This window comes from Strix aluco, chromosome 5, assembly GCF_031877795.1.
Source record: "Strix aluco isolate bStrAlu1 chromosome 5, bStrAlu1.hap1, whole genome shotgun sequence".
Taxonomy (NCBI): domain Eukaryota; kingdom Metazoa; phylum Chordata; class Aves; order Strigiformes; family Strigidae; genus Strix; species Strix aluco.
The window spans coordinates 17,931,550-17,956,595 of NC_133935.1; the positions used below are offsets into that span (position 1 = coordinate 17,931,550).

Consider the following 25,046-nt stretch of genomic DNA (forward strand, 5'->3'; position numbering starts at 1 on the left):
GATTCTTCACACTCTCGCAGAAATTGCATCCCATCCCCCTTTACTGGTTTTCTTCGGCATAAAACAATCTCTCAAGGACATGGCAACGACGCTGAAATTCAAAGCATTGAGATCAAACACACGAAGCTGATGCTCATTACGGCTAAATCATGTCACCTATCTGAAGGCTCAAGCTTATTATTTAAGACAATACAATAGTCATTAATCACAGCCATTGTGTATGGCTCGAAAGGCGTCTAGAAAGCTAAAGAATACAATGGAGATTTATTATACTACAGTGCCAGATTTAATTACATGGTTTTCTCCTCAGTATCTCGCCACTTGTAGTTCACCACCTGTTTGCACCAGAGGACCTGAAATAAATACATGCTGGCCCTTGAGGCTAGGCATGCAAGAGAGGGCTTGTGCTGAGCTTTTGCTATGACTGTTGTAGCAGAAGACCAGTGGGCAAAGAGAATTACCCATTTTGGGGGCAGCTGACAGGCAAAACACTTGTGCAGAGCTATTGTTTTTCTTCTGAAGTTTTAAACTTCCAGTTCATTTTCACATATATTTATGTGCAGAAAAAGTACACATTGAGCCCATGCGCAAGGAGAAACAACTTGCGGTCTTCCTAAAGCTGCAGCATGAAGATTCATGCCCTTACCAACACAACAATGTATTTAAGCAGTACGTCTGTCTGCTGGCAGCCTTCTGAGTTTGCATTTTCTTCTATAAATATTTAACGTAGAAGAACTGTTCATGTTACCCACTTTGCCCGAAGTGTTTTGACAGCCATGCTCACCACATGACAATGATGCTCTATTTAACACTGCAGCTGCAAGACAGGAGGATTTGGTTTCAGTTTTATACAATATTGTGAAACTGATGACCTCCCACAAAATAAACCAGATAATATATTTTTAAGGAGTAGAATTTAAATACATTAGCAAGACAATCATGAGTAAGCCACTGCAAGAAAGGAAAACAGAAATTTAAGTCCTGAATGCGAGAGTTTGCTTAAATTTAGCTGCAATCCTTTTTTATTAAACATATTCAGAAAGTGAAAATAAAAAGACAATCAACCCTGCAAAAGCTAAGTAGCCTCCTCACATGGTTTCTCTTAAGGCTAGAATAATTTCCAAACTTTCTGGACCACAAATTATCATCAGCCCTCAGAGACCTCTACACGCTTTTACCAACCAGTTAATTGAATCTGCTCAAAAGAAGAAGATGGCTCAATGGACCGCTTGCCTGGCCCTGAGGGAGGTTTGGCCTCAACCTCTCTCTAATGTACTAAGACTCAACATAGTCTAGCAGTGACTAACCAAGAGTCAGTCTTTCACATCTGAAGATCACATTTTTTTAGGTAGAGAAAGTTCAGGGAAACAAAAAGGCTTAAATAACCCAGCTGGACAAACCCACACAAAACAGCTCTGCTGCTGTTAGCTACAAGGAGAGGCATTTTAAAATGCTCACTTTAATGTGGAATCACTTAAGCACTGCTTGGAAAAAACATGTAGAGAAGAAAGAGAAACTGAGTCAGCAACATTTATCCTTTCTGATTTCCCCCCTGGCCCCCGAGCATAGTCTCGGTTACCCAGGGGCTCATTAATGCACTCATCTATTACAAGCTTGCTGGAAGCATGGAGCGATGCCACTTCGGTATGAGCAGATTAATCAAGTGTGGATTGCCAGCCTCCCACTGCACTGCAAGGCAATGCCATCGCCTTCTAGGCCATTTCAGTGGACAGATTCAGCTGAATATTGCCATTTACTTCCAAAATAGCAGAGCAATTAGCCATCCTTTGCAGTGCCTTTTACTGGAGTTACTCAAAATTTAATGCATTTAATACAGTTTTATGACTCCTTATGCATCATTAGCACTTTAATACATCAGAATACAGTTCTTGGTTCTTAACAATATTATCAGAAAGGTCAGAAGAGCTTTTTAAAATAATAATGCATGAGGATGAGCTGGTTTGTTTTTAAATGTGAGAAGGGGGAAGATTAAGAAGGAAGAAGAGAGAACCCCCTTGCCAAGCATATTCTGCTGCTGATTCTCCCATTCAGTGCATTGAGGGGGGAACAACAAAAAGTGCTTTGCTATAGACACATCTCTTGGATGCAATAGCACCAACACAGCCAAGCTCCTACATCCTTTCATGGAGCTTGAGGAGGGACTTGGACCCAGAAAACAACCATCCTTACATTGCTATTTATTGCCAAAAGTAGCTTTTCTCCCACTGCTGTTATCACACTGTAGGAGCTGTAGCAGAATTGCTCCCCTAACAAATACTCTTTCTTTTGAGACTGAGAAGGAAAGACTAAGATAGATGGCATTAACGCAGCTGTATGGTTTCACAGGTATGGATGAAGAGCACTGGGAGTAATGTGACAGGACACCAGGGCAGAAATCATGGTCCTCTCATCTGTAGCTCCTTTTGTTCACATCAGCCTGTTAGCTCTGATCTTCCCTCCTTCCCTGACCCACCAGATGGGCAGGAGGCAAAGCACGCTCTGCTGCAATCCCAGCTATGCGGCTGCCAATTAGCCTGCCAGGATACCCACGTGGAGGGGCCTCTCTTGCTTTATAAAGTGCTGTTACTTTTCCCACAGCCTTTGTATTATTGGAAGGTTAATTAGGAACTCTGCTATAGCTGCAGGGACTTCACCCAAAAAAATCCCATATCTTTTCAATTTCACCTCTGACAAAATTAAATTGACCTATGGGCTCAGAAGTTGGTAGATAAGGATACAGGTTGTTTTTGGGGTTGGTTTTTATTTGACTTTTTTAAAAAAAGGAAACAGGTCTAGTGTGATCACATTATCAATCACACGAGCTGAGTTTTGGGTGTGATAACACTACACTACGAATAACACAGATGGTCTCCTGCTTAGCATCAGCTTCCCTTTTGCAGTGCACCATGACCAATGCCGGGACACAGTCAGAAGTCATTGCCACAAAGTGCTGACAAAATATTAACCAATAACTGAAACTTAAGACAGATTTTTGAATTGCAAATAGTTTTCAGATCTTCACCACTATCAGATATGATATATCTTGGACACTCCACTGTGATATTTGCTCTGAGCAATTCGTTCTCAGCTCTGGGACAGACTTAAATCTGTGCCTTCTCTCCCTGACTCCTGAACAAATGCCTCTTCCAGCACTAGCACAGACCTGCAGGCAAGGAGCAGGGATACATCCAGGCCCCAAGACATGATGTTTTCTCATTCTTATTCCTGCTGAAAGCACAAGAGCTGAACTAATCGGGGCCCCGAGCCTCAGGGTCACAGCCAGGGCACCCGCGCCAGGGACCTCAGCTCTTTCTCACCTGCTGTCAGGGACAAAGCAGGGCTGAAGGGTCCAAGCTCATTAAGGCAGAATTTTCATGGGAAGTTCAGTCCACATTAAGCTGGGGGTGGGGGGTGTGTTTTTTTAACAGTGTGTTAGACTGAGCAATTTTCAACAGGGCTCTTTCTTTGCCCTTCCAACTCACCACCCTGTGGGCAGCTCCAAGAAGAAAGAAAACAAAGATATGGGCATAGAAACGACAGTAAGTTGTTAACCAGAACTGCTATTGTGAAAGTTAACATCTCCTATCATCATTCCCCTTTTGCTAAGTATGACAGCAGACCACAGCTACAGCTGCCTCACCCTATGCAGATGTTCATATTTATACAGGGAAAAATGATTACTTAATAGCATTCCTTACACCGTGATTCTTTAGCTCTTAGTCATTCCTCAATTTGAGATAGAAACACTAGACTACACATCCCTGCTTGAATTAAGAGACTCAAACAACATCTGCTATCACACTAAAGCCAGGAAGAGTCAACATATTTGCAAATGCTAGTAAGACAAACCTATCTTGAATAGCATCATCTTGGGACACCTAATTCATCTGTGCTGAATAGCTGCTATCCTGATTTCCAGAGATAAATATTCTCCCTTAATAGATTCATAACAATAGTCCTTAGAGACAAAGGTCAACAATCCGAAGAAAAGGGGTGCATTAGAGACACCATAGTACCATTCTTCCCGGCCTTGACATTCTTGAAGTGTTTACAAGGCAAAATGTAGAGTCCACCCTTCAAAGCTCTGTGACGGAGCATACACCCACCCTCAGTCATTTTGCAAAGCACCTAGCAGTTTTTAAGCATTGTGAGTTATGGCCAGCCATTTCATCTTCATATAATTACACAAAATTTTAGGGGTTTGGACGTTTTTGGTGTTTTATTGGGTTTGGTTGGATATTTTTTTGTTTGTCTTTTAAATAAAATGTGAGAATACTGCCCCAAATACTTGGTGCTATGTATTTGCAAATTGTTATACGGGAAGAATAAACAAAGTGAGAAAGCACATCATCTATATTACAAAAAGTCCCATTCTAGAAACTGAAACAGCCCTTCATCTCTCCCACACCAGCCAGCGTCACAGCTGAGAGAAAGTCTATGTTAACAGAGCTGATGTTTTGTTTTTAAGCATAAAATTGTTCTTAATTTTAAATTCATGTCAGAGTATTGCACAGCATAAAACAGACAAGAATACCAAGTGGGAATACTGATGGAAAAATAGTATTGTGTGAATAACTAACTAATCAGCAAATCCTCCCCTCCCTCAACAATGAAAAGCCAAATATTTACTCATTGTATATTGCATTCTTTGGTCAAATACTTCATAGTTTGAATTTAAGAAAATAAATCTCAACTCTTTCCCGAGCATCTCATGGGAGACCAGAGGGCCCAGCAGAAGGTATTTACACCATCTGACTGGATTAATCTCAGCAGCAACCTGGAAAAAACAAGCAGGAGAGGTGGGGTCTTAAATCAGGGATTTGGACCCTCCAGACAGCCTCCAGGTCAGCAAGAACCTGGGCTCCAGAACCCATCAGACATCTAAAGTCAGCATAAGCAATACCTATGTGGACCGTGACAGCAGGATCCTCTCCGAGCAGGCTCCAGCTCTGCATCCCAAACGTCAGTCAGTCTGAAGCAGTCTGCTTGGCCCATTTGATCAATATTTCATTGAGAAATTACCAGTTAAGCGAGCGCTTGGTTTCATCATTTCATTACAAAGAGCTCAGCCCTCTTGTCTTTCAGTCACAAGAGACTCGAAGCACCTCTTACACCTCGGCAGCCCCGTGTAAGGAGCATCCATGGTGACACTTGCTTTTTCCTTGTAACTATAGTTACTGCTAATACAGGTGACACTGCATTACATTGCATACCACCGCATGCCAATTAGCTTGTACGTGAAAATAGCTATGCATGGAAATGAACATAGGTTTATATAGATGCTAAGGAGAAAATGCAAATTTATACAAATTATTTCAGTCATCCATGAAAAGCAGCAGCCACTACACACCCATGACAGTTGAGCTTTGCTTTTTTTTTTTTTTAATCCTGTTATTGTTTACACAGAATGGTGTTTCAGATTAAGTCCCCTTACCCTTCCACATGTTAGTCTTTAACATGACAAGAAAATACCAAGAAGGGGGTGGACAGAGACAGAGGATTCTTCTAGCTTTCATGCTGCACAACCTACCACTCACACAGCTTCAAAGCACGATTTGACTCCATTTGATATGAACCTTGGGTTTTTTGTTTGGTTTGTTTTGTGGGTTTTTTTTAAATGCTACTAGGTCCCAGCATTATTATTGCAGTTTGATGAATTAATATGACTGTAAAGCAAAGCCAAGTTCATGCTCCAAGGGGGAGGGGGGGCGGGGGGGGGAGCTCACTCTCCAATACTGACATATTTACACATTGTCTCTGAATGCAAACCAAGAACTGCTGATATTTTTGTATGAAATTGTGAAGGCTGTTCTCCAGTGAGATAACAAGTTTTCTTTACAGATCCACCAAAACCAGACTGCTCCCCCCAATATTATATTCTACTGAGAGTTAATTTTTATACTACACTTGAAGCAGGTCACTGAGATCCTTCAAACCAACTCTACACAGAGTGTATATTAGCATGGGAATACTATTTCCATTTCACTCTTTAAGCATCTGTTTGGATGTTCTGATGTTATTTTTTTCCTGGATTGGGTTGGTAGGTGGGGGAGGGAGGAGGAAACAAAACCTCACACGTTGAGGAAGCATAGCTTCACGTTTCCAGCCAGGGACCTTCATCAAGCCTAGGACACCCTAATAAGAAAGCTTTCAGCTAAGATACAGTGATCAGACAGCTGAGTAAAACTATCTTTGACTCCAAGCAAGGAGCACAAACTGAGTTGTTTATATTTTCATAGTGGTAATGCAACAGAAGCTTCTTCCAGCTATGCCAGTATCTGACACCTCAGCAGTCTGTCACACATTAGTCATCTCCCCAGTATGTGTCTATTATTGTGATGACCCATCACCATTTCTTCCCTAATTACTTTTGAGACTATCAATATGGCTAATGTGACCAAAATACCACAGTGAAGGTCTACTGTTTCCTGACCAAATTTGTTTTTCCTCAATGTAACTTTTCCTACTATACATATTTTTTTGCTATTTTCTGATCAAGAGGTAGATAATGAAAAAAAAAAAAGTGGGTTATTTTAACTCATAAGCTTTGTGAAGGTTCACATATTTTGGCTGCTACAGTTCCTCTGAATATGCACAAGAGATGGCTGTACAAGCTACTTGTAATCTCATTCACACATATGTTAAGTGGTCCTACATGATCTCAGATAGCACCAGCCAAACACCAGAGCATTAGCTGGATCAAAGTGCACATGCTGGGGTTTTTTTTTTCCTTCATTCACATTTCTCGTTGACTCCAACCCTCATTGCAACAGATCAGCAACTGCAGCGGGGAGCAGCGTGCCAGCCACGTATCCAGCGTCAGCCCACGCAGAGGCTTTGTGGGCTGTACGTTTGCCAGCATGTTTTAGGGACGAGCTGGCATTAAGGACAACTTGATTAGTCCATGACAAGCAGGTGAAAGAAGGCAGGCGAGAGAGCCCTGACACCCTTGTCCTGCTGGCTTGCATGCATCTCAGCCCCTCCTGAAGCAGCTCATTTTGGAGGTATTCCTACAGTGAGCTCCACACTGGCATGGGAGAGCCGCGGGCAGGGTGTCAGGGTGCTGGCACAGCTCCTGCAGCGCTGGGAAATTGCTCTGGCAAGGACAGAAAGGCTTCACAAGCAAACAGCTGAGCTGAGAAATCAATACTAGAGTCACGCACAGCCCTGAGCAATTCTGACATATGTATGGTTTCTGCTCTCCCATTTTCAGATGGGCAGGTATCACCATCCCCAAGATGCCGCTATCCTCCAGCCCCGCGAGGACTGCCACCGAGGCGGATGCTGACACGGGAGCATCTCCACTGGCAACAGGGACCTTCACCTTCAACACAGGCTCAAAAACACCATCTATCCTCACGCTCCCTACTGACACCCAGTCACGATGAGGCCTGATCCAGCACTGCCACTCAGGATGTGCACGTTTGCCTTTCAGAGCTCTTCACCTGAGGCAGGTGGCTGCAGTCCTGGGGACCCTGGGTCTCCCCAGTCACCACAGCACTAAGCCGCTAGGATGGAGCCAGCAGTGACTTCAAGCTGATGCGCAAGAACAAGATTAGGGCTGGATTTAGGTCGTTCTTATAAAGGACAGCAGCTCAGCCATTCTGCCTGCCAGCACGTTGATTACTACTGCGGTTTACGCTACACGAAGGAAAAATGCTACCTACTGCAATATTAACAGACCATTTACTAGGATTTTCACTGAAAAAAACCCATCACGTAGAAGTCACACCTTCTTCTCTGTGCTACCGCAACAGCTGCTGTGAAACAGCCTCCAAGAGTGAAAGAGGGTTTAGTCTTTCTAAGTGGAAATTAAAACAGAAGCTTATCTGGCAAAAAAAGTACAAGAAATTCTCTTTGGTTTAGCATTAGTGGGTCAGTGCTATTGATAGGAATAATGATGTTTTTTCCAACCCAGTCAATACCTTATTTTCAAAGGAATACAGTATAAAAAACTTAGATGAAGGCAAATGTATAACAGACTAGTCACACAAGGATTGGGGAAGCATTTAAATCCAGTGTCTCTCTGGCATATATAAAGACAGAGAATGAAAGCACTATTACTAAAGCATAATAATATGTCACAGCCATTAGCAATTCTGCAAATGGTCTGTTATCCAAGTAAGCAAGAGAGTTACTCCTTATTAAAGGTTATTGTAACTGGAGATGATACTTGTCAATAATATTGACAATTCTTTATAAAAAGCAGTGTTTTCTTTGGCTGCAGAAATCCTCTTACAGGAGCTAAATCTTTTATGTATAATTCAGACATCTGTTGTAAAAAAGAAAATGATCTGTGTGGTGTTACAATAGAATTCTGTTTCTCCCCAGTACCAAAAAAAACACCCCACATTTAAGAATAAACCATTACAGCAACTATCCATGCCAACACCTTTAAAGATGTAGAAAAGAGCAGAAACATTATTTCTACTTCAGCATTGAGTCGAGGTTGCAAGGAAGCAGGCATTATCTCCATTCTCCCTTTGACTAGAAATGCAACACTTATGCAGACTAAGATCAAAAGATTTGATTTCACATGAACAAAATATTAACCCATCTTAGATTTTATCAAACTGGTTTCCTAAATGTATACCCAGCATTTCCTTGTTTATTATGACAATTTAAAAAAGCCAAGTTACTTCAATAAGTCAGCCACTGCAGCCAATCCCTCATGCGCAAAACTTGCTTATTCCAGCCATAAAGTCAGAAGATTTAGTGCTGCATTTGAACATCCCTTCTTAAGGCGAGCAGGAGAAATGCTTGAGTCTCATCCCTCCCACAAGCCCTATAATGATCAGAAATCCTAAGCAACCTACTACAATTGCTTCTGAGGAGCAAGTTAACAAAGTTGTACAGCAGAAGCCATCTTGTCCTATACCTGTACCACTCTCGTCCACATCCAGGTTACTTAATCTGGACAATACATCCAAAAATGCTTTGTGCAATTCTGGACTGTACTTAAAAATGAAAAGCAAAGCTCCTGTGGCCCACTTTTCATTTGTGGCAACTGAGTAAGTCATGAACAGGAACCGCAACTGTTTAGATATTTCTTGGTCAAGGGAAATTTCTCAGCCTATTTCCAGTAAACTAGGAAAAAACCCAATTACTTATTTTCAGAAAAGCCATGTACACAAGAAGGTGTATGACTGCAGTAATGCCACCAAGCTTTCTGGCACTGCAGAGTGACTTGGCACAAAGGAATCGCAATGGAGAACTGTGCGGGCTGCAGCAAGACTCTGCAAGGCATGAGCGCGCAGGTGCCAAGCACACACAGGGACGAAAAAGTCTTTTAGCTTTCTAAAAATAAAAGCCTACTAGATAAGAAGCATGGTTAGCCAGACTGCAATGTGCCCTGTTCAGCTTTCAACTTTATGAACTGAAGTAATATTTCATTGGGGGGAAATTAATTACCAATATCTGGATATTTGTAGGGAAACAGCATGAGGTAGAAGTAGTGTTTATTTTCCCCAAGACACTCAACATTTTCAATGAGCATGACCAGTAAGCACTCTCAGCTTTGCCGGTCATAAATAAAAATAATAATAATAATAAAATATCGATCTTAAAAGTAGAATAATGAAGCTCTCTACAGCTTTAAAGTACACATTGAACCAGGACAATAAGATAGTGAATCTGTATGCAGTGGCCGAAACTAGACAGTGCAAAATATGTTCCCAGACAAGATACAATAACTAGAATGTCTCCTCACTATAAGCATAGTCTTGAAGTAATATGTGGAAAAAAGCTATAAAACTTTTCATTTCACACAGCAAGAGGGTGACCACAACTCCACCAATATTCACGTTCTGAGACGCAGAAGGCACCATCCAACAAGGTTCTTCAGGCCCCAGTTCCCATGCCAGCCTACCACATCCTCTCTTCCACCAAACCGCTCTGGCAACAGCATCCTCAATGGAGCACAGACCAGGCCTTCCACTTGGGAACAAAACATCCATCCCTAATTCTCTATCTACTTTCCTCCAGAGCACTAAATTACTTCCCCGATAAAAGATATTTTTCATTTTCTTTTTGAGTCATATGTATTCTGGATTTTTCCAAATTGTAGTCTGCGACACCCTGGTAACAAATTACTACAAAATTTAATATGGTCTCAAAGCAAAATGCAAAAGCCACTACAGACAGAAAAGTCTTGTGCCTTGCACAAACACTTATAAAGTTCATGTAGTATGACAAAATATGTAATAGAAACAATTTAATGAACAATTAGGTCTTTTTGTTTGAGGCAATGTTAAATATTTACTATAGGGAGTTTAAGCATGTACAATTCCAAGGCTGATAGTCTCTAAATGGCCTTACCTGAAAGAAGTAGGCATGAAGATGAAAGCGAACTGAAATATATTTTCCATCAGTCCTTAACATGAGAGAAAAGCTCCCTTCGTCCTATTTTAGTGGAGTTTAACAGGGCACAGAAACCAATACTGAAATTGTCATGCTTTTCAAGATATTTCACATCAAATACCCCACTTTTCTGACCTCTCTCAGTGCCAAGAAATCCTTAGTTTCCTTTCCTCCCTCAAGTCCCTAGAAAGATTTTTTTTTCTTCTATCCTTGACCAAGAGCTTTGTGATAGTGCCACAAGTGTTTTGACAGCATTATAATTCACACGCTACTCTACTGTGTGCCTGGATATGCTATCAAGTTGAGCAATAGGTAAACAGCTTTTTACTTTTCAAAATTAACTTAAAAACCCAAAAAGAATCTATTTGAAAAGCCAGCTGTGGAGTAATTTCCTATTAAAAAAAAAAAAAAAAAAAAAAAAGGAAAATCTGTACCAGAAATAACATACATGCAAAAGAAAAAAAAAAAATCTAAGCAAAATGAACCATTTGCATGGTGGAAATTTCTCATGTACCAAATTTATTTTAAGCACCACAGGAACAAGAATTATAAAGCAAGTCACTTTTCCCTAAAAACATGTCAAGACCTTATACAACTTTAAAACCTTGATTTTATTTCATTTTGTGAACAGACCTAACCTACACTAAGAATTAAAAAGTTAGTTCAGTTCTTCACCCTGCCTCCAAGAGCATCATTGAAACATTTCACTTCATGCCTGATATAGCAGATGAGGTTTTTTTGGTGTGGTTTGTTTTTTGTTTGTGGGTTTTTGTTTTTACTGCAGAGGGTTTGCATGCAAAGAGATTTAGGGCTTAAGCCATCAGGCAAGGAAAGCCTTCACGTGGGGATGGGTCCCAGGCTGTCCCCAGAGAAGAGAGGGTGCAGGTCAGGCAGCTCCAGATGACGCCAGAGCTGACTCACTGGCAGCTCCTTAACACCCCACGTACCCCGGTGAGGCGTCTGTGCCTCAGCTATCACCAGCGTGTCCATCTGGAAGATGAAAATCCCTCGAGGATTTTGTAACTTCTGCTCCTCTGTTCACAGGAGAGGCCCCAAGGCCTCCAGGCTGGCAGAAGAGCTCCTCTCGTGCTCCTCTGCTCAGCCCTCGCACAGCTCCATTCCCTCAGACCCAGCTTGAACAAGGCACTTTGTGTACCCTAGCTGTGAAGGGATTCAGGTTTGGAGATAAGCAGGTTCCTGATCATTTTTTTTTTTTCGAAATTGGGGATGATCTGTGCAGCGGCTTAAGTCACAGCAACTTTTCACTGGCACCGTGACTTACCTCAACAAGCTCTTTAAGCACAAGGATAGCAAGATGGAAAGCTATCACAGCTACATAATTTGGTACTGAAAGCACAGGATCATTTCTTTCTACAATATGTTGTAAGAGCATTTTTAGAAACAAATAGCCTTCATTTGTGGGTTTCCTGTGATATAATAGACTTTCTGTTCCCTTAAGCATCTTTCTCCCCAGCTATTCTGGTAATGAATTCAATCCTAGTAGTTTGGTTTCTGAAACCTGTAACACAGACTTCTAGATGGGATCTCACCACTGCCTGTCTACAGTGGCATTAATACTCCCCAAGCTTTAACAGAAATGTTCTCAGCTACATCTAAAACCAGAGTTAATTTTTCCACTGCTGCATTATATTTGTGGCTCACAGCACTCCCTGTTCCTCCCTAACATTTCCAACTGCTGAGCTCCCAGCTGATAGCAGAAAGCTCTTGTCACGAGTCCCTAAAAATATAACATTGCTCAGTGGCAATATTAAGTCCCATCATATTTCTGTTACTCCACTTCTTCCTCTATCATATTCCAACCCTCCCAGCTATCGAGAATGCCTCCCAAATTGGCATTTCCAAAACTTTTTGTATGCTCAAAGCATACTGCTGGACCTTGCCTAGTTTAAACCAGTTACAAAGATATTTCCACTTGTTATTTCCTCTTGGGGGGAAGATAAAAAAAAGCCCTGCTTGCTTTAAAAGCAACTACCTGTGGTAATTTCTCTTTGAAATTATTCATGGTTGCATTATATTTTATAAATAGGCATATCCCACATGTGCCAAAATATCTTTCTTTCACTGAAAAATGAAGGAGACTTCCTTTAGCTTTGAAATCTGCTGGAGCAGTTCAGCTAAACCTACTGAATGACCATAAAAGATGAGCCCTGTAGCTGAGCCTCTATACTGCATGAACCCACTGTGCTCAGGCTGTCCTTGAGAGAGAAGAATATGCCTGTGCATCTCACTGGGAGACGGAGCAGAAATCAGCAAAAGACAAGTTTTAAAGTCTGGGTACTCCTCAGGGAAGGCACAGCCTGCCAGTCAACTCTGCTTTAAAAATAGTTTCTTTTCAGATAGAAGAGTTAGAGATGACTCAAAGTTTAAGTAGCTGAAACCCCAATAGGTCATATTATGCAAATCAAACCCTGTACACCATCAGCTGGGAGATGGCTCACGAGCCAGGAGTTTTCTACTAAAAGCAGCAAAACTGAAAACATACAATTGTGGTCACTAGTACATGTGAAAAAGCAAACAGAGATTAAAGCACATCTGGCTAATGCTTCAACTTGGAGATCCCAGGGCTGCCTCCAGCGTGTGCTCACTGCGAATGAAAAAGATTCAGGTACCCCGTGTTAAGATAAAGCTCCTTGGAACATCAAGTTTCCAGCCACGCCTTTTACAGGTGACAAAAATATGAACTTCAACCAGGGTACGGTGATCAGTGACGGAGATCAGCGAGTCTTTCTCTTACAGAGGCAGAAGGTGATGTCCTTCCTGACGCAATAGCAGCGGGGACCTCGCCGGGATCCCATCGCCAGGCAGAGGTGCCCACCGTGACAGCCACAGCTCGTCCAGCTTCGGTCCCGTGCAGCTCGTTCGCCCGCAGTGCGAACGCGTGGGAACGGTCAAATGTATTCGCTTAAACGCTTCCAAACTCGTAACTCGGTGAAGAAATGTTTCACTTCCATGCAGTTAAGCCCCGTTATTAAACTTAGAGTAGATCTCGTTTTATGTGTAAAAACTGACTTAAACGGTTCCTTTTATTTCAACACAACTGACATTTAGCAAAGAATACTGCCTTTTCCCGACATCATCAGCTTACATCCCCCAAAAATCAACATTTTAGAAAATGTGTTAGATCCCACAGTCATCATTTTGTTCTTTGATTCTGTAGCATTTTTGGGGGTGGAGGGGAAAGGAAAGATGCAGGAAGACTATTTCTGAAGACACGTAAGATGTGAATAAAGCAGCATAATTAAAGATGCGATTCCATTAATTTATTCAGTCCTTCCCAGCTCCGCGCCCCCCCGCCTTTTCAGTGCAAATAGGGAAGAAAATGCCTCTGCCCGGACAGAAAGCTCGGTCATTCCGCTCCCTTCAGCTCCGTAACGCCCGGTACCCTCCTCCCGGCACTCGCACCCCACTGCCCCCGGCCGGGCTGCTGCACCCCCCCGCCGAAGCCGGCCGCGGGCCGCCTTTCCCCTTCCACCGTCAGGGACCAGGGCCAGCGGCGCGCCCGGCCTGCGGGGGAGGGCGCAGCCCGGCGGCCGCCAGACAATCGCCCCTTCGGGGGATGCTCCGCCAGCCCCCGGCGTGTGCTTTATCCTTCGGCGTTGCTCCCCCCGCGGCGGTTTCTGCCGGCTCGGCGGCTGCCCCTCACCCCCCCTTCGCCCCTCCTCGGCGGGGGGAGCAGACATTTTGAAGCAGCGGATCCCCACCGGGCCGCGGCGAGCCGCAGCGGGGTGCGGGTGCGGGCGAGGCCTCCCCGCCGCGGCCGGCCCCGCTCACCTGCCAGCTCGTCGGGCTCCAGCCCGCTCTCCGCGTCGATGCCGCACAGCACGAAGTAGTGGGCGAAGCGGCAGGGCGCCGCGCCGGGCCCGGGGGCGCCGCTCCCGCTCATCCCGCCGGCGGCTCCCGGCGGCAGCGCGGCTCTGCGCGGCGGTTCCCGGCGGCGGGGGCGCGCCCGCGGGCCGGTCACGGCGCGCCGCCCCCCATCCCCGGCGGGGGCGCGCGAGCGGGCACCGGGCGGGCACCGAGCGGCGGCGGCGGCGGCTCCGGCGGGCGGGCAGCGAGCGGCCCCGCTGTCAGCTGAGCGGGGCGGGGGGAGCGGAACGGGGCGGGCCAGCCCGCCCCCGCGGGGCATTTAAACCCTGCGCACCGCGGCCGCGCCGCCTCCCGCCCCGCTCCGCGGCCTTTCAGCGGGACATTTCCGGCCCTTAGGGGCGTTTTGGGCGTGGGGATGCGGGAGAGCCCCGGGCGGCTTTGCCACGCGGTTTTTTTCCCACCATCCTCGGGATATGTGGTTAAAGCTTCCCGCTCCCCAGGGTGTGAATAAGGGAGGTCGGCTTTTATTTCAATAAAAAAGGGGATGGTGCCATTTCCTATGAGGGATGTTCCCCCTGCACCCCCAGCCGGAACGGGCCCCCGCGCTCGGGCCAGCGCCCGGGCCGCGCTTTGCGTTTTCCGCGGAAATCCTACCGAGAAAGAAAATGGCTTTTTCTTCTCCTGACACGAATGTCGAAGCAACAACCACACCACCCCCCCCCCCCCCTCCATCGCAGCGAGGATCTGCTGACAGAGGGGGAGGGGGGCTGAGGGATGGCTTTTGTGCGGGCTCCATCCCTGCGCCGCGATTGAGGTTAATCGTACCACCTTAACTTCTAGGACGGGAGAACTATTTCCTTGCTACATGCACTCTGTTCCAAAGCAAAAATCTAAAATGTTGCTTTGTTTCCAGTTTATTTAAGGTTTACTAACCATTGTGCTGCGTCCAGGAAGAAACCAGTATTATTTTCTCCCCGTTGCTAAAAACCCTCCCATTATTAATACCCGATGCCAAAGTACTGGCAGATCTGTTTGGGAGTGGCACCGACTTTTAAAGGGACAGAAATAACACTTTTGAAGATCTGAGATTTTCTTCTCCGGACTGATGAGATCCCTGCTGATGCCAGATAATTCTGTCATCTCCATTTTAAGGAGGTTATCTGCAGAATTCAGTATGCACTTTCATCCTTCTATGTTTATCTGTTTACTAGTCTTGGTCCATGCAGTCCGTAAGAAGTACAGTCTCATCCTTTGCTTATTGTGGACTCTTATGACCTCTTTTACTTACCTCTCAGCAGCATGAGACACATTTTTTCCTCTTTCTATGATTTATGTTTGTCCTTATTCAACAAAAGCCTTTGATAAAGAAATGCCTGCAAGGAACTTGATATTTCATCCAGCATGGGTCATTTTATGGAGGTATGTGGAATAACTGTTCCTTCCTACCACGAGGCAACCTAGATCAGCATCTCTCTCTCTTCTTCCCTTTGAATTAACAAGTTTTATACTCTTTTACTTCTCAGCTTTCTGTAGCGCTCTGCTGAAAGTAGACACGAGCTAAACCAATTTCCTCAATTCCCAATATCCCCAATATGCAAGAAAAAAGCAGATGAGTCCTCCATTATGATCACTGATTCTGGTGGTTGCAGCACTCTGTATAACAAACTGAGCCTTGCTATATCCACATAGGAATTTGCCAGGAGACCGGATATTTTCTCGACTTTGCACTGAGAGATAGGTTATTTTATTTAGTTTGGTTTGTTTATTAACTTGTATGTATTTGCTTATTCAGCTCTAGGTCAGATGGTATGAGCTAAGTCAGTCTCTGACTGTCATTCAAAACTAATTGTTCTTACTGTGGAGAAGAACCATCTTGTTCTCTTATTGTAGGTTTTTCTTTTGAGGCCCAATGCATGGGTGTCTCCAGGCAGTCCAAGATAGAGGCTTCGCCAGCCTCTCTAAAGGATGTTTGAGTTAGGACTGCTTCTAAGATTAACTCAAAATTTCACACAATGGTTCTGACCTTTTTTCCTTGGGCAGCAGGTGGTTTTAGATTGGTTTGGTTTAGCTGCTTTCTGTACAGGACAGTATTTTTTGCTTGAATAAAGTTCAGTGCACAGACACTTCAATCTCAATAAAATCAGTAGTACATGTAGTGTTAAACAAGGGGATAAAGCACAACGCATGAGATTACAGGTATAAAGTCTAATAAACTCCTCTTCCTGGAACAGATGTGAGGTTGAGCTCCTGCTCCTGTACGTGCAGCTCCCACAGACACTCTTGTTGAAGTTTCATGGGGTCAGAGATTTTTTTCCTTACAAGATGACTGATCTTCTGGGCAAAAATGTCATCTCAATGAGGCCATTCACCTCCTTTGCAGTGCCAGCAGACCTGGCTGTGCCAAATGTGTCTAGGCTCTGGTAAGTCATGTTATGTCCCTGGGGCTGGATTTTTCTCATCCAAACCCCTCTATGTAAGTTGTTCCAGGCTTTCCCTCCAAGCTGGTCAAGCTTTAGACACTGCATGCTGCATTTGGGTAGCTCTTCTTCACTCATGTTTTTTCCCTCCATCCTGGCTCTCATCCCAGGGAATCAGTAACCTTTAGGAGATTTTAACAGTGAAAGCAGGCTTGAAAGTTAGCTCACTGGACAACCAATATCAATAATAATAAAAAATTTCAGAGCTCAACTGTGGGATTTTAGTTACATCAAGACCCTTTTCTTCCTGCCCAGTGGCAATACTTTCCTCCACTCCAGGAGGTGGGCTGGATACTCATTTACAGCTCATTTTTCATTTGTCTTCTTTCATTCTTCAGCTACATTTATGTCAGCACAAAATGGATAGGAACACAGTCAAATCCATTGTAAGCCACTTCCTTTTTCTATCTGGGTATAAAGAACAGCTCCCAGGAAAAGGCGGCAGAGGCCTTTGCTGTTGGCTGGAGCAAGCCTGCACAACAGAGCAGAGTTGGCTGAGTTGCGTTGGCTTGCAGCACCCAGGAGCACTTTGTGCCCACCCAGTGCTCTGCTGTGCCATGAAGTACTCCCCCATCAGGTGTGTGAGTAAAGTGCAGTGGCACCTCTCTGTATCACATGCCATCCCTGATGCGTGTTATCCTGTGATGTATGGCACAGGAAAGCACTGAGGTATCCATAATTGCCTTTTCTCCATACTGAGATTTTTTTGCACTATTTTTTCCAGAATCTAGGCATTTTGCTTGTCTTTTCACCATCCAAACCCACCCTGCGCTGGTCACAGTGTTTCTCTAGAAGGCTCTACTTGCAACATTGATTGCTTAAATTTCACAGCTGTCTCAGGCAGGTCCACAAAGGGGTTGTGGAGCTTCTTGCAAGAGTGAGAGGATAATGACGATGAGGCCCCAAAGCATCATGAACTGCTGCACATACTCACTAATCAGCCAAATGCCATGGAAAAGCATTAGTACAGCCTGGGAAGAGGCAGTGACTGATAGGATTGTGCTGTGAAGCACATCTGGGACGATCAGAGGTAACTGGGTGGGATTATGAGTATTTTTCCCTTTACCAACAAAGGGTGTTAAAGCTCCACAAGGGGCATGGATGGGCCAGATGTCTCCTATTCAAAACATATTAACAATAATCCTGGGGAGATAAAGCTTGTCCCTGGCACAGCAGAGCATAAAGCAGTGTCAGAGTACTAGGAGCTTCTTATGTGTTCCTCCAAGGAGCAGGGATAAGGTAGGAATGAGAATTTCAGACTGGAACAAGTGCAAAAAAATTACAGGAATAGGCCAGATCTGCCCGGGACCTTTCACTTTGATCTGCTCTCCTGTGGCAGCATCTTCGTCCCATCACCAGCTGGATTGCCAGTGGTGAAACACAGCAAGGGAAGATTTTTGGCTTGGCAGATTTGTTCTTCTTCCTTAGGTGCTTGCGTCTTCAGTTGCAGTGAATGTTTCTCTTGATATCAAGTTGGTTCAGCTTTCCTTCTCCTCAACCTCTCAACAGTTCTTTGTTTCTCAAAACCTGTTAGTTTAAACTGGGTTAAATGCTGATGTGTCAGAACCCCCTGCCCTTAGGATCTGCCATAAAAGATCAGAATACAGGCCCATCAAGCTCTTTGCCCTAATTCTGCAAGGAGCCAATGCCCAATGCCTCAGAGAGGTGGGAAAAGCCTGCTATTTAAAGGTTACATCCCTTCTTCCTGTGATGCTGTTTCTTCACTTTTTATTTTCTTCAGTGTTCTTCAATGAATTGGAAATCATGCTGCTGGCCATAGATTGCTCAACTCCTTCACACAGCTCTACAGTTCCCTGTAGAAGATCTTTCACCACTTGCCAAGCCACATTGATTTTCCATTGAAAGCCTCTCCTGTTTTGCTCTAATATCTATGGGGTCATGAGATTCTGTAGAGTGGAAGAGAGGGAAAACAACTAAGATGCAATACGAATGTTTGTAATGCTCAGAAGAACAGTTTTCGACTTTTGTCTGACTTTCAGTTGAGCAGTTCACAGTGCTGTGAGTTACTTCACGAGAAGCTAAGTGTCAATAGTCAGCTGAAAGAAATGGGATAAGGATGGGGTAAGGATGGACTGTAAGACCAACACTGAAGTAATTCTGGCACAAAGCAGAGAAGAGCATATAGCAGAAGTGGGAAGAAAAACAACAACAGCAGAAGATTTTATAGCAAGGTTCATAAAGAAAGCAATTTTTATTCTCTAAGCTTATGCAAGGAGACTGCTTAAACCATTGGAAAAGTATTGGCTGCCTTAGGGTTTAAAACCAAGTAAACCAGATCACTAGCCATAAGGCATAAAGCAAAGAACATTTCCTCCAGTGCAATTCATCGTTGCTTAGAAAGCAGATACTGCAGGCACATATTCTAATATTAAATCACATTATAATACCATTAAAGCAAGTAGCTTATTTCTATACTGGCCTCATATCTATAAAGATAAAGCTTGAATAAAAGCACACAGCTTTCCTCTGTCACACTGTATAATTATTATTCATACAGCAGAATTATAGATAACGAAGTAGAAGATGACTACTTTCCTGCATCTCTGCCATAGGATCTCTGAAGCTTCAGTGATTTAAACTTTAAAGGTTTAAAATCTCTAATTCCCTGTTGTAGCTCATTGCATTTTATTCATTTTATGTATATCCATCATACATATGCCCATGCATTGCAAACACATATAGACACATTCCACTCTTATCTGCTTTCAGAGAGGATCCTTGAGGGAGAGGTTTCAGGAGGCAACTCAAATGATTTAATAGTTAATTGCACCTTCTTCCCCCCTCCCTCCCAGGACTGGCCCTATGTTCCTGCTGCTTCCTTCACAAAAATATCTGTAGCCTTGTTTGCTTCCTTGGGGAGTGCATCCAGATCACCATCAGAAAACAGATCCTAAAACATGGGCAAGGATGGAACTGTGCTGCCTGTCTTCATTCTCATGGTCATCATGCTGCAAGCCAGGCTTCACAGCACATGGCTCAGCCCTCTGTTGAGAAGGCACCTCCTCTTCAGGGCTGGCATCATCTCCTGTGTTTCAAACCTCCCCCCAGCCTTCTCAGGGGTTCAGATCTTAGGGGGAGAGTGGCAATGACACCCCAGGTGGATAGGGCACATGGACTTTGAACATGACCTCAGAAACAACTCCCAGGCAAGTTCCACAGTTGCCATGCCCAGTTTCTGGAGGCTTCTGTTCTTTGCCATCCTGCCCTTTCTTCTCCACGTGTTCAGTGGCACGGAATGGGAAAAATCTGTGATGACTCCTGCCATTTCACTCCACTTCTGCCTGCGATTTTATACAGAGCTTGCGAGAAGCTCCTCCACCTGCTGAGCTACCAATTAGATGGGCTTTCCTCCCCCCTCCCCTCCCCAAAGTCAGGAGAAAGATCATATGCAACCATTACCTTTTGTATGATTCAGTGCCAGGACCCTGAGGTCAAAGACCATATTTTGCTCAGTGAGGTACGCCTTCTGCTCTTTGGATGTAGGAGACACACAGACTGTTCCAGCCGCTACTGAGATAAAACCTAATCAGCAAAGTACACTGCTTGGATAAATCACTAGCATGTCACGCACTAATGGAGGTGTTGTGCTGGGACCATCAAGCTAAAACACCCACACAGAGATTTCCATCCATCTCTGACATCATCACTCACTCCCTGCATGACCTTGGCCAAATTGCTCGTAGCCTGACTTGCAGAAGCACCAGCCTCCTGAAAATCAGGTCAGTGTACTCCCTGTGCTTCAACTACCCTCAGGATAAGAAAGCAAATACTGCTTCTGCTCTGCCCGAACATCTGCCAGGCACAAAGCTCTATTGTTCCCAAAGCCAACACCGGTGGCGTTGCACTGGGAGGCAGATGCACCTCTACGTGGGCAGCGGCCCAGACACAGAGTCCTGCCAGCCCACATGTCCCAACGCCATCGGCTGCTGACAGATGCCCTTCACACCAGGCCTGACACAAGGTGGGTATTTGGTGTGGAGAGCAAACCTCTGTTATTCATTTTGAAATAATTTTTGCTCTCTGCTGAGGGTGATTGTTTCCCTGCCTCTAAACTCCAATTCCTTTGTTTTCAGTGCTCCAGGACCCCGGTACCTTACAATCTGTCTGCTTGGGAAAGACCCAAGGAGGTAAAAGATTCTTGCAGCATAATATACCTGCCCACATAAAGCATGAGGAAAGGGCTGTGGCCTTTTTTTTTTCTTTTTTTTTTTTTTTTTTAAAGCACTAAAGCTTCATAAGTACATATTGTGGCAAGGAGAAAGGCAGGAGGAGATCCCCGCCCCACATGCCCACAGCAGTATTGTCTGCGGTGGAAGGGGCTCGGGCAGAGCTGTGCCAGTGGTCTGTGCTCTCAGTTAGCTAATCTCTGGCACTGGGAAGGCTTCCAGAGAAGAAACACTCGTGCTGTCACGTCTACCCGAGTAATGGCATTGTGTTCAAAGCCTAGTCACAAATATTTTCCTTTATCTCAGTTTCCAAAAATCAGGCAGTGCCATGTCTGCCGATACCAGTGGGAGCGTGAACAAACCCGACGTCTTCATGTGCTCTGAATGAAATCTGTCCATGAACAGCAGGTAAGCTCTTTGTCAAAATGCCTTTGGCCTCTGTACAAATGTAATTAGAGTCTGATTTCAACTTCCCTGATTTCAATTTCCCAACTTCCCTTTGAAGCCTTATTCAGTAAAAGTGCCAGACACCCCGCATCTACATTACAATACATCCTAGCACACTTGAAAGCCCAAGGGCATGCTAAAGAAATCCAAATCCACCGAATCCATAGCCAATATACAACATGAGATCAAGGACAGATGAAAAGTATTTCCTGCAATAAATATGCATTGTGAATTGTTTTGTTATTTAGCAAGGACTGCTGCTTTTCTGTGTGCTCTGTTTTAATACATGTTCACATCATTGCAGTGATGTTATTTTATGAATCTAAAAGCAGTTCTTGCTAATGAAAGCACTAAAGGGTCTGTTTCAATTTCCCTACTAGTGTTTCTAGCAGAAGTCTAAACATTTTTGTCCATAGGTTAAGCCATATCTCTGTGCCACTTATTCTTCATGCTGGTAACAGCACATCACCTTGAAGTACTTGCTTCTTAGGAGACTTACTATTGACGACAGCTAGATTGTAGGTTTTCTGCATTGGCTTACTGCGCTCATGCTTTACTGGAAATCAGCTCTGAGCTCACATTGAAGAGAAGGACAGAGATCAAAGCAGTTCACTTCTCCTCGAGGATCACGTTTCTAAGCGACTTCCTTGCAAACCAATAGCCACAACTTATTTAAGCCAGGATCCATGCTGAGCAATTCCAGCTATTCCCATCAAGCACATCCTCTGGGGGTGGCAGCATGTCTCTGATGTGTGGATGGGCTAGCTCAGCACCTCCCTCCAGGCTGAAATGCAACTATTACTGGGAAATCCCAGTAAAAAGTATTTCCCAGGCTAAATCAGAGCCATTGACTTTCTGGTGCTCAGCGCTACCAGGCAGGGGTGAAGGCAAGAGAGCAGAAGCACTCTGGTGCCAGGCACTGTCACTGTGTCCAGCTGCTCTGACTCTAATGTCAGCCCGTGGGTGGGGACCAGGATCAGGCCCAGTGAGGGGAACCAGGCTGGGAACACAGCCCTGGGATGGCCATGGGGAGAGGGATTGCTGGGGCCCATGGGCGGACAGGGCAGGGCTGAGGTGAGCTGGAGACCAGTCCTGCTGTGACATCGCTGAGGCAGGGACTGACAGCCTCATGGGTGCTAAAATAGGATGCTGGGCTGTGGGCAGGGTTGAGGGAGCCCCAGGGGGTGGAGAGGGCCAGTAAGACACATTAGTGCCCTCAAGGCCCTGACACTCAGCACATATAGCCAAGATGTGCTGATTTCAGTCATGGAATTGTTTACTTGTTTGGAAGATGACAGAGCCTGTCTGCTCTGTCATCCTTGGGCCATTTATTTAGACTGAGAATTGGGCTTCCTGCAGATGCCCCTGCCCTGGCTCCCCCAGCACCAGTTCATGGTGCTCCAGCCAAAGAGCAGTGCTGCAGGGTCACAGCAACACTGCTGCTTCCGCTTGAGCTGGATGCAGCTGCTTGTATGAAGCTTGACACCTCAGCTGATAAAACCCAAGATGCAAGATCACACAGTGGAGGTCGGGGGTTTCTGGGGCTGCCTTCACTATTAGGAGCACTGGGGCTGTGACAGGGAGGCATCCAAGCAGCTCCGTGTGCAACCTGCCCAGCCTTGCAGGTAACAGGTCTGGCTGGAAGTAAGCCCGCTCCCAAGGAGCCATTCAGGTGTTGCTGTACCATGCCCTCTGCTGCAGTGAATGAAATTGCAGTGTATGGTGCAACGCACCAAGCCTAGCGAAGCTTGAAATGCACAAAGACATTGTATATGGGCTAATGTCTGTTTAAGTTGTATAAGCAGACCCCATAGAACCATAAAATCATTTAAGGTTGGAAAAGACCTTTAAGATCATTGAGTCCAACCATGAATCTGGTCATGTGTGTATTTGAAACCTGTTGATGTACAAGTGACAGGGTTGCCTGTATCCTAAAGAAGAGGTTTGTCAAACACCCCTCTGGAGAGTATGTTGCATAAGTATGGATTGGAAAGCCAGTGGACCTAACACTTTGTAGGATACCACTGAAAATTGATAAGAGGTCCAAAAATCAAGTCCTTTTCCAGCCCCTTGTGACCTTCCCATGCCTCCATGTGCATGAATAGTAGCTATTCTGGCCCTGGTCACATTGAACTTGAGCTCCAGCCTGTTCATCATGTGAGGGAGCTGGCTGGTGTTGCAGGGGAGCTGTGTTTCCATTCCCCTGGGCATCCTTGCAGTTGTATCACTTGTTTTCCATGCCCTCTGGACACTAGGGCAAAATAGTGAAGAGCAGAGGTCCTGACATAGCATGACCCTGACTCACAACTAAGTTGCTTGAGGACCCTAAAACCCTCCCAGGATGCAATAGCAAACATCAGCCAAAAGAGGAGGCACATATTGTACCAGGTCCTTGGCAAAGAGCTTCCTCTAGGAGCTCTAGAGAGTAAGCACCACCTGTCTATCTTGTCTGTCTCAGATCTCCATTGTTTCCTCTGTCCCCAGGTCCCTGGAAGAGTCGAAATGTTTGGCAGACTACCATGTGGAAGGCAAAAGGAAGAGTTCAGCTGGTGCCAGGCTCTGAGCACTGGTGGGGAAACTAAAAAATTTGAATTACAAAATCAACTGGCTGCTGGGAACTGATGAAACTCCTTGAAAACTTGTCTTGATTACCTTATCTCTGGCACCAATGGCTATTAGCACATTCCTTAAAATCAGATGACCAAATGTACGATGTCTTCAGGCTTTACTTCTGGAGCAAGCTGGAGCAATTGCTCTGCCTGGAGAAAAGAGAAGGAATTAGTCATAGGTTTAAATCCAGCCTACCTGGCAACAAAGAGCTAAGCTTGGGAAGCATCATTTGAATTAGAGCCCCAACTTGTGGTCGTGGTCTTATGCCTCAGACTAAATGTTGGCTTTGGCCTGTTGTTTGACACTGTTTCTGCCTGTTGGGGAAAAGCTAAGGTCTAATAAGTGTGCTGAAGTCATGAGACTTGCGTATCACCCTTGGTACATCACACATGGAGGGGATGTGGGACAATGACATGCGGGGAAGGCAGAGAGGATAGAGTTTCCTGTCACAGGAAGTCAGGAGGGATGAGGACATAGAGAATGTCTCAGTTTCATTTAGGAAAACTTAGGCAGCTACAGACTGTCTGGAGACCAGACTGGAGAGGCTCCATAGTGCATAAGCAGCCCCTTTCCTTGGTTGTTCATTTTCACTCAGTTTCCATTGTCTTTCTCTCTCAGGGCTTTTCAGGAAAGCACAGAAAAAAAAAAAAACCAAAACAACAACAAAAAAACTCAAACAAGTGCTGTGACACCAGGCACAGCCTTTGCTCAGCTCTATTTACAGTTTTTCTTTCTTCCCCAGTGCAGCTCTGTCCCACCTTGGGCTGGCTCCAGAGCCGGCCCAGACCTTGGGGATACCTAAAAGCTTCCTGCAGACTGCTGTGACCCCAGACCCCTGGTCACCCAAGATAGGACACTGACATCCAGAAAGCTGTTACAGATGACCACAGTAGCATCACAACAGTACAAAAAGTATAATAGGAATAGTTTAGTTTGGGGAAGACCAAAGGGAGCTATGAACAAAACCCACTGCAAACAGCCCACCACCACCTCTTTCAGTGTACTAATACAGGTAGCTGTATCATCAGAAGTGGCTGTGCCAATGTGGTGGCTGATTCCTCTTAGTTACTGCCTGTGCTGCAATCTTCTTTCTGTGCAACTAAAACCACCAGAGCACTTGTTTTTACAGGACACATCT

The 25,046-nt window shown here is 44.9% G+C and overlaps 1 protein-coding gene across 5 annotated transcripts in view; it reads right to left on the bottom strand.

The window, feature by feature from the left end:
- DENND5B (DENN domain containing 5B) overlaps positions 1-14,323 on the bottom strand; it is a 117,654-nt gene extending 103,331 nt beyond the window's left edge. For 2 of the 5 annotated variants that reach the window (XM_074826235.1, XM_074826232.1), the window contains exon 1: positions 14,152-14,323. In XM_074826235.1, coding sequence (XP_074682336.1) covers positions 14,152-14,263 — 112 coding nt within the window. In that variant the 5' untranslated portion in view covers positions 14,264-14,323. The remainder of the gene's footprint in view (positions 1-14,151) is intronic. The other 3 variants (XM_074826234.1, XM_074826231.1, XM_074826233.1) reach the window with 2 other exon arrangements.
- Between the last annotated feature and the right edge of the window lie 10,723 nt (positions 14,324-25,046).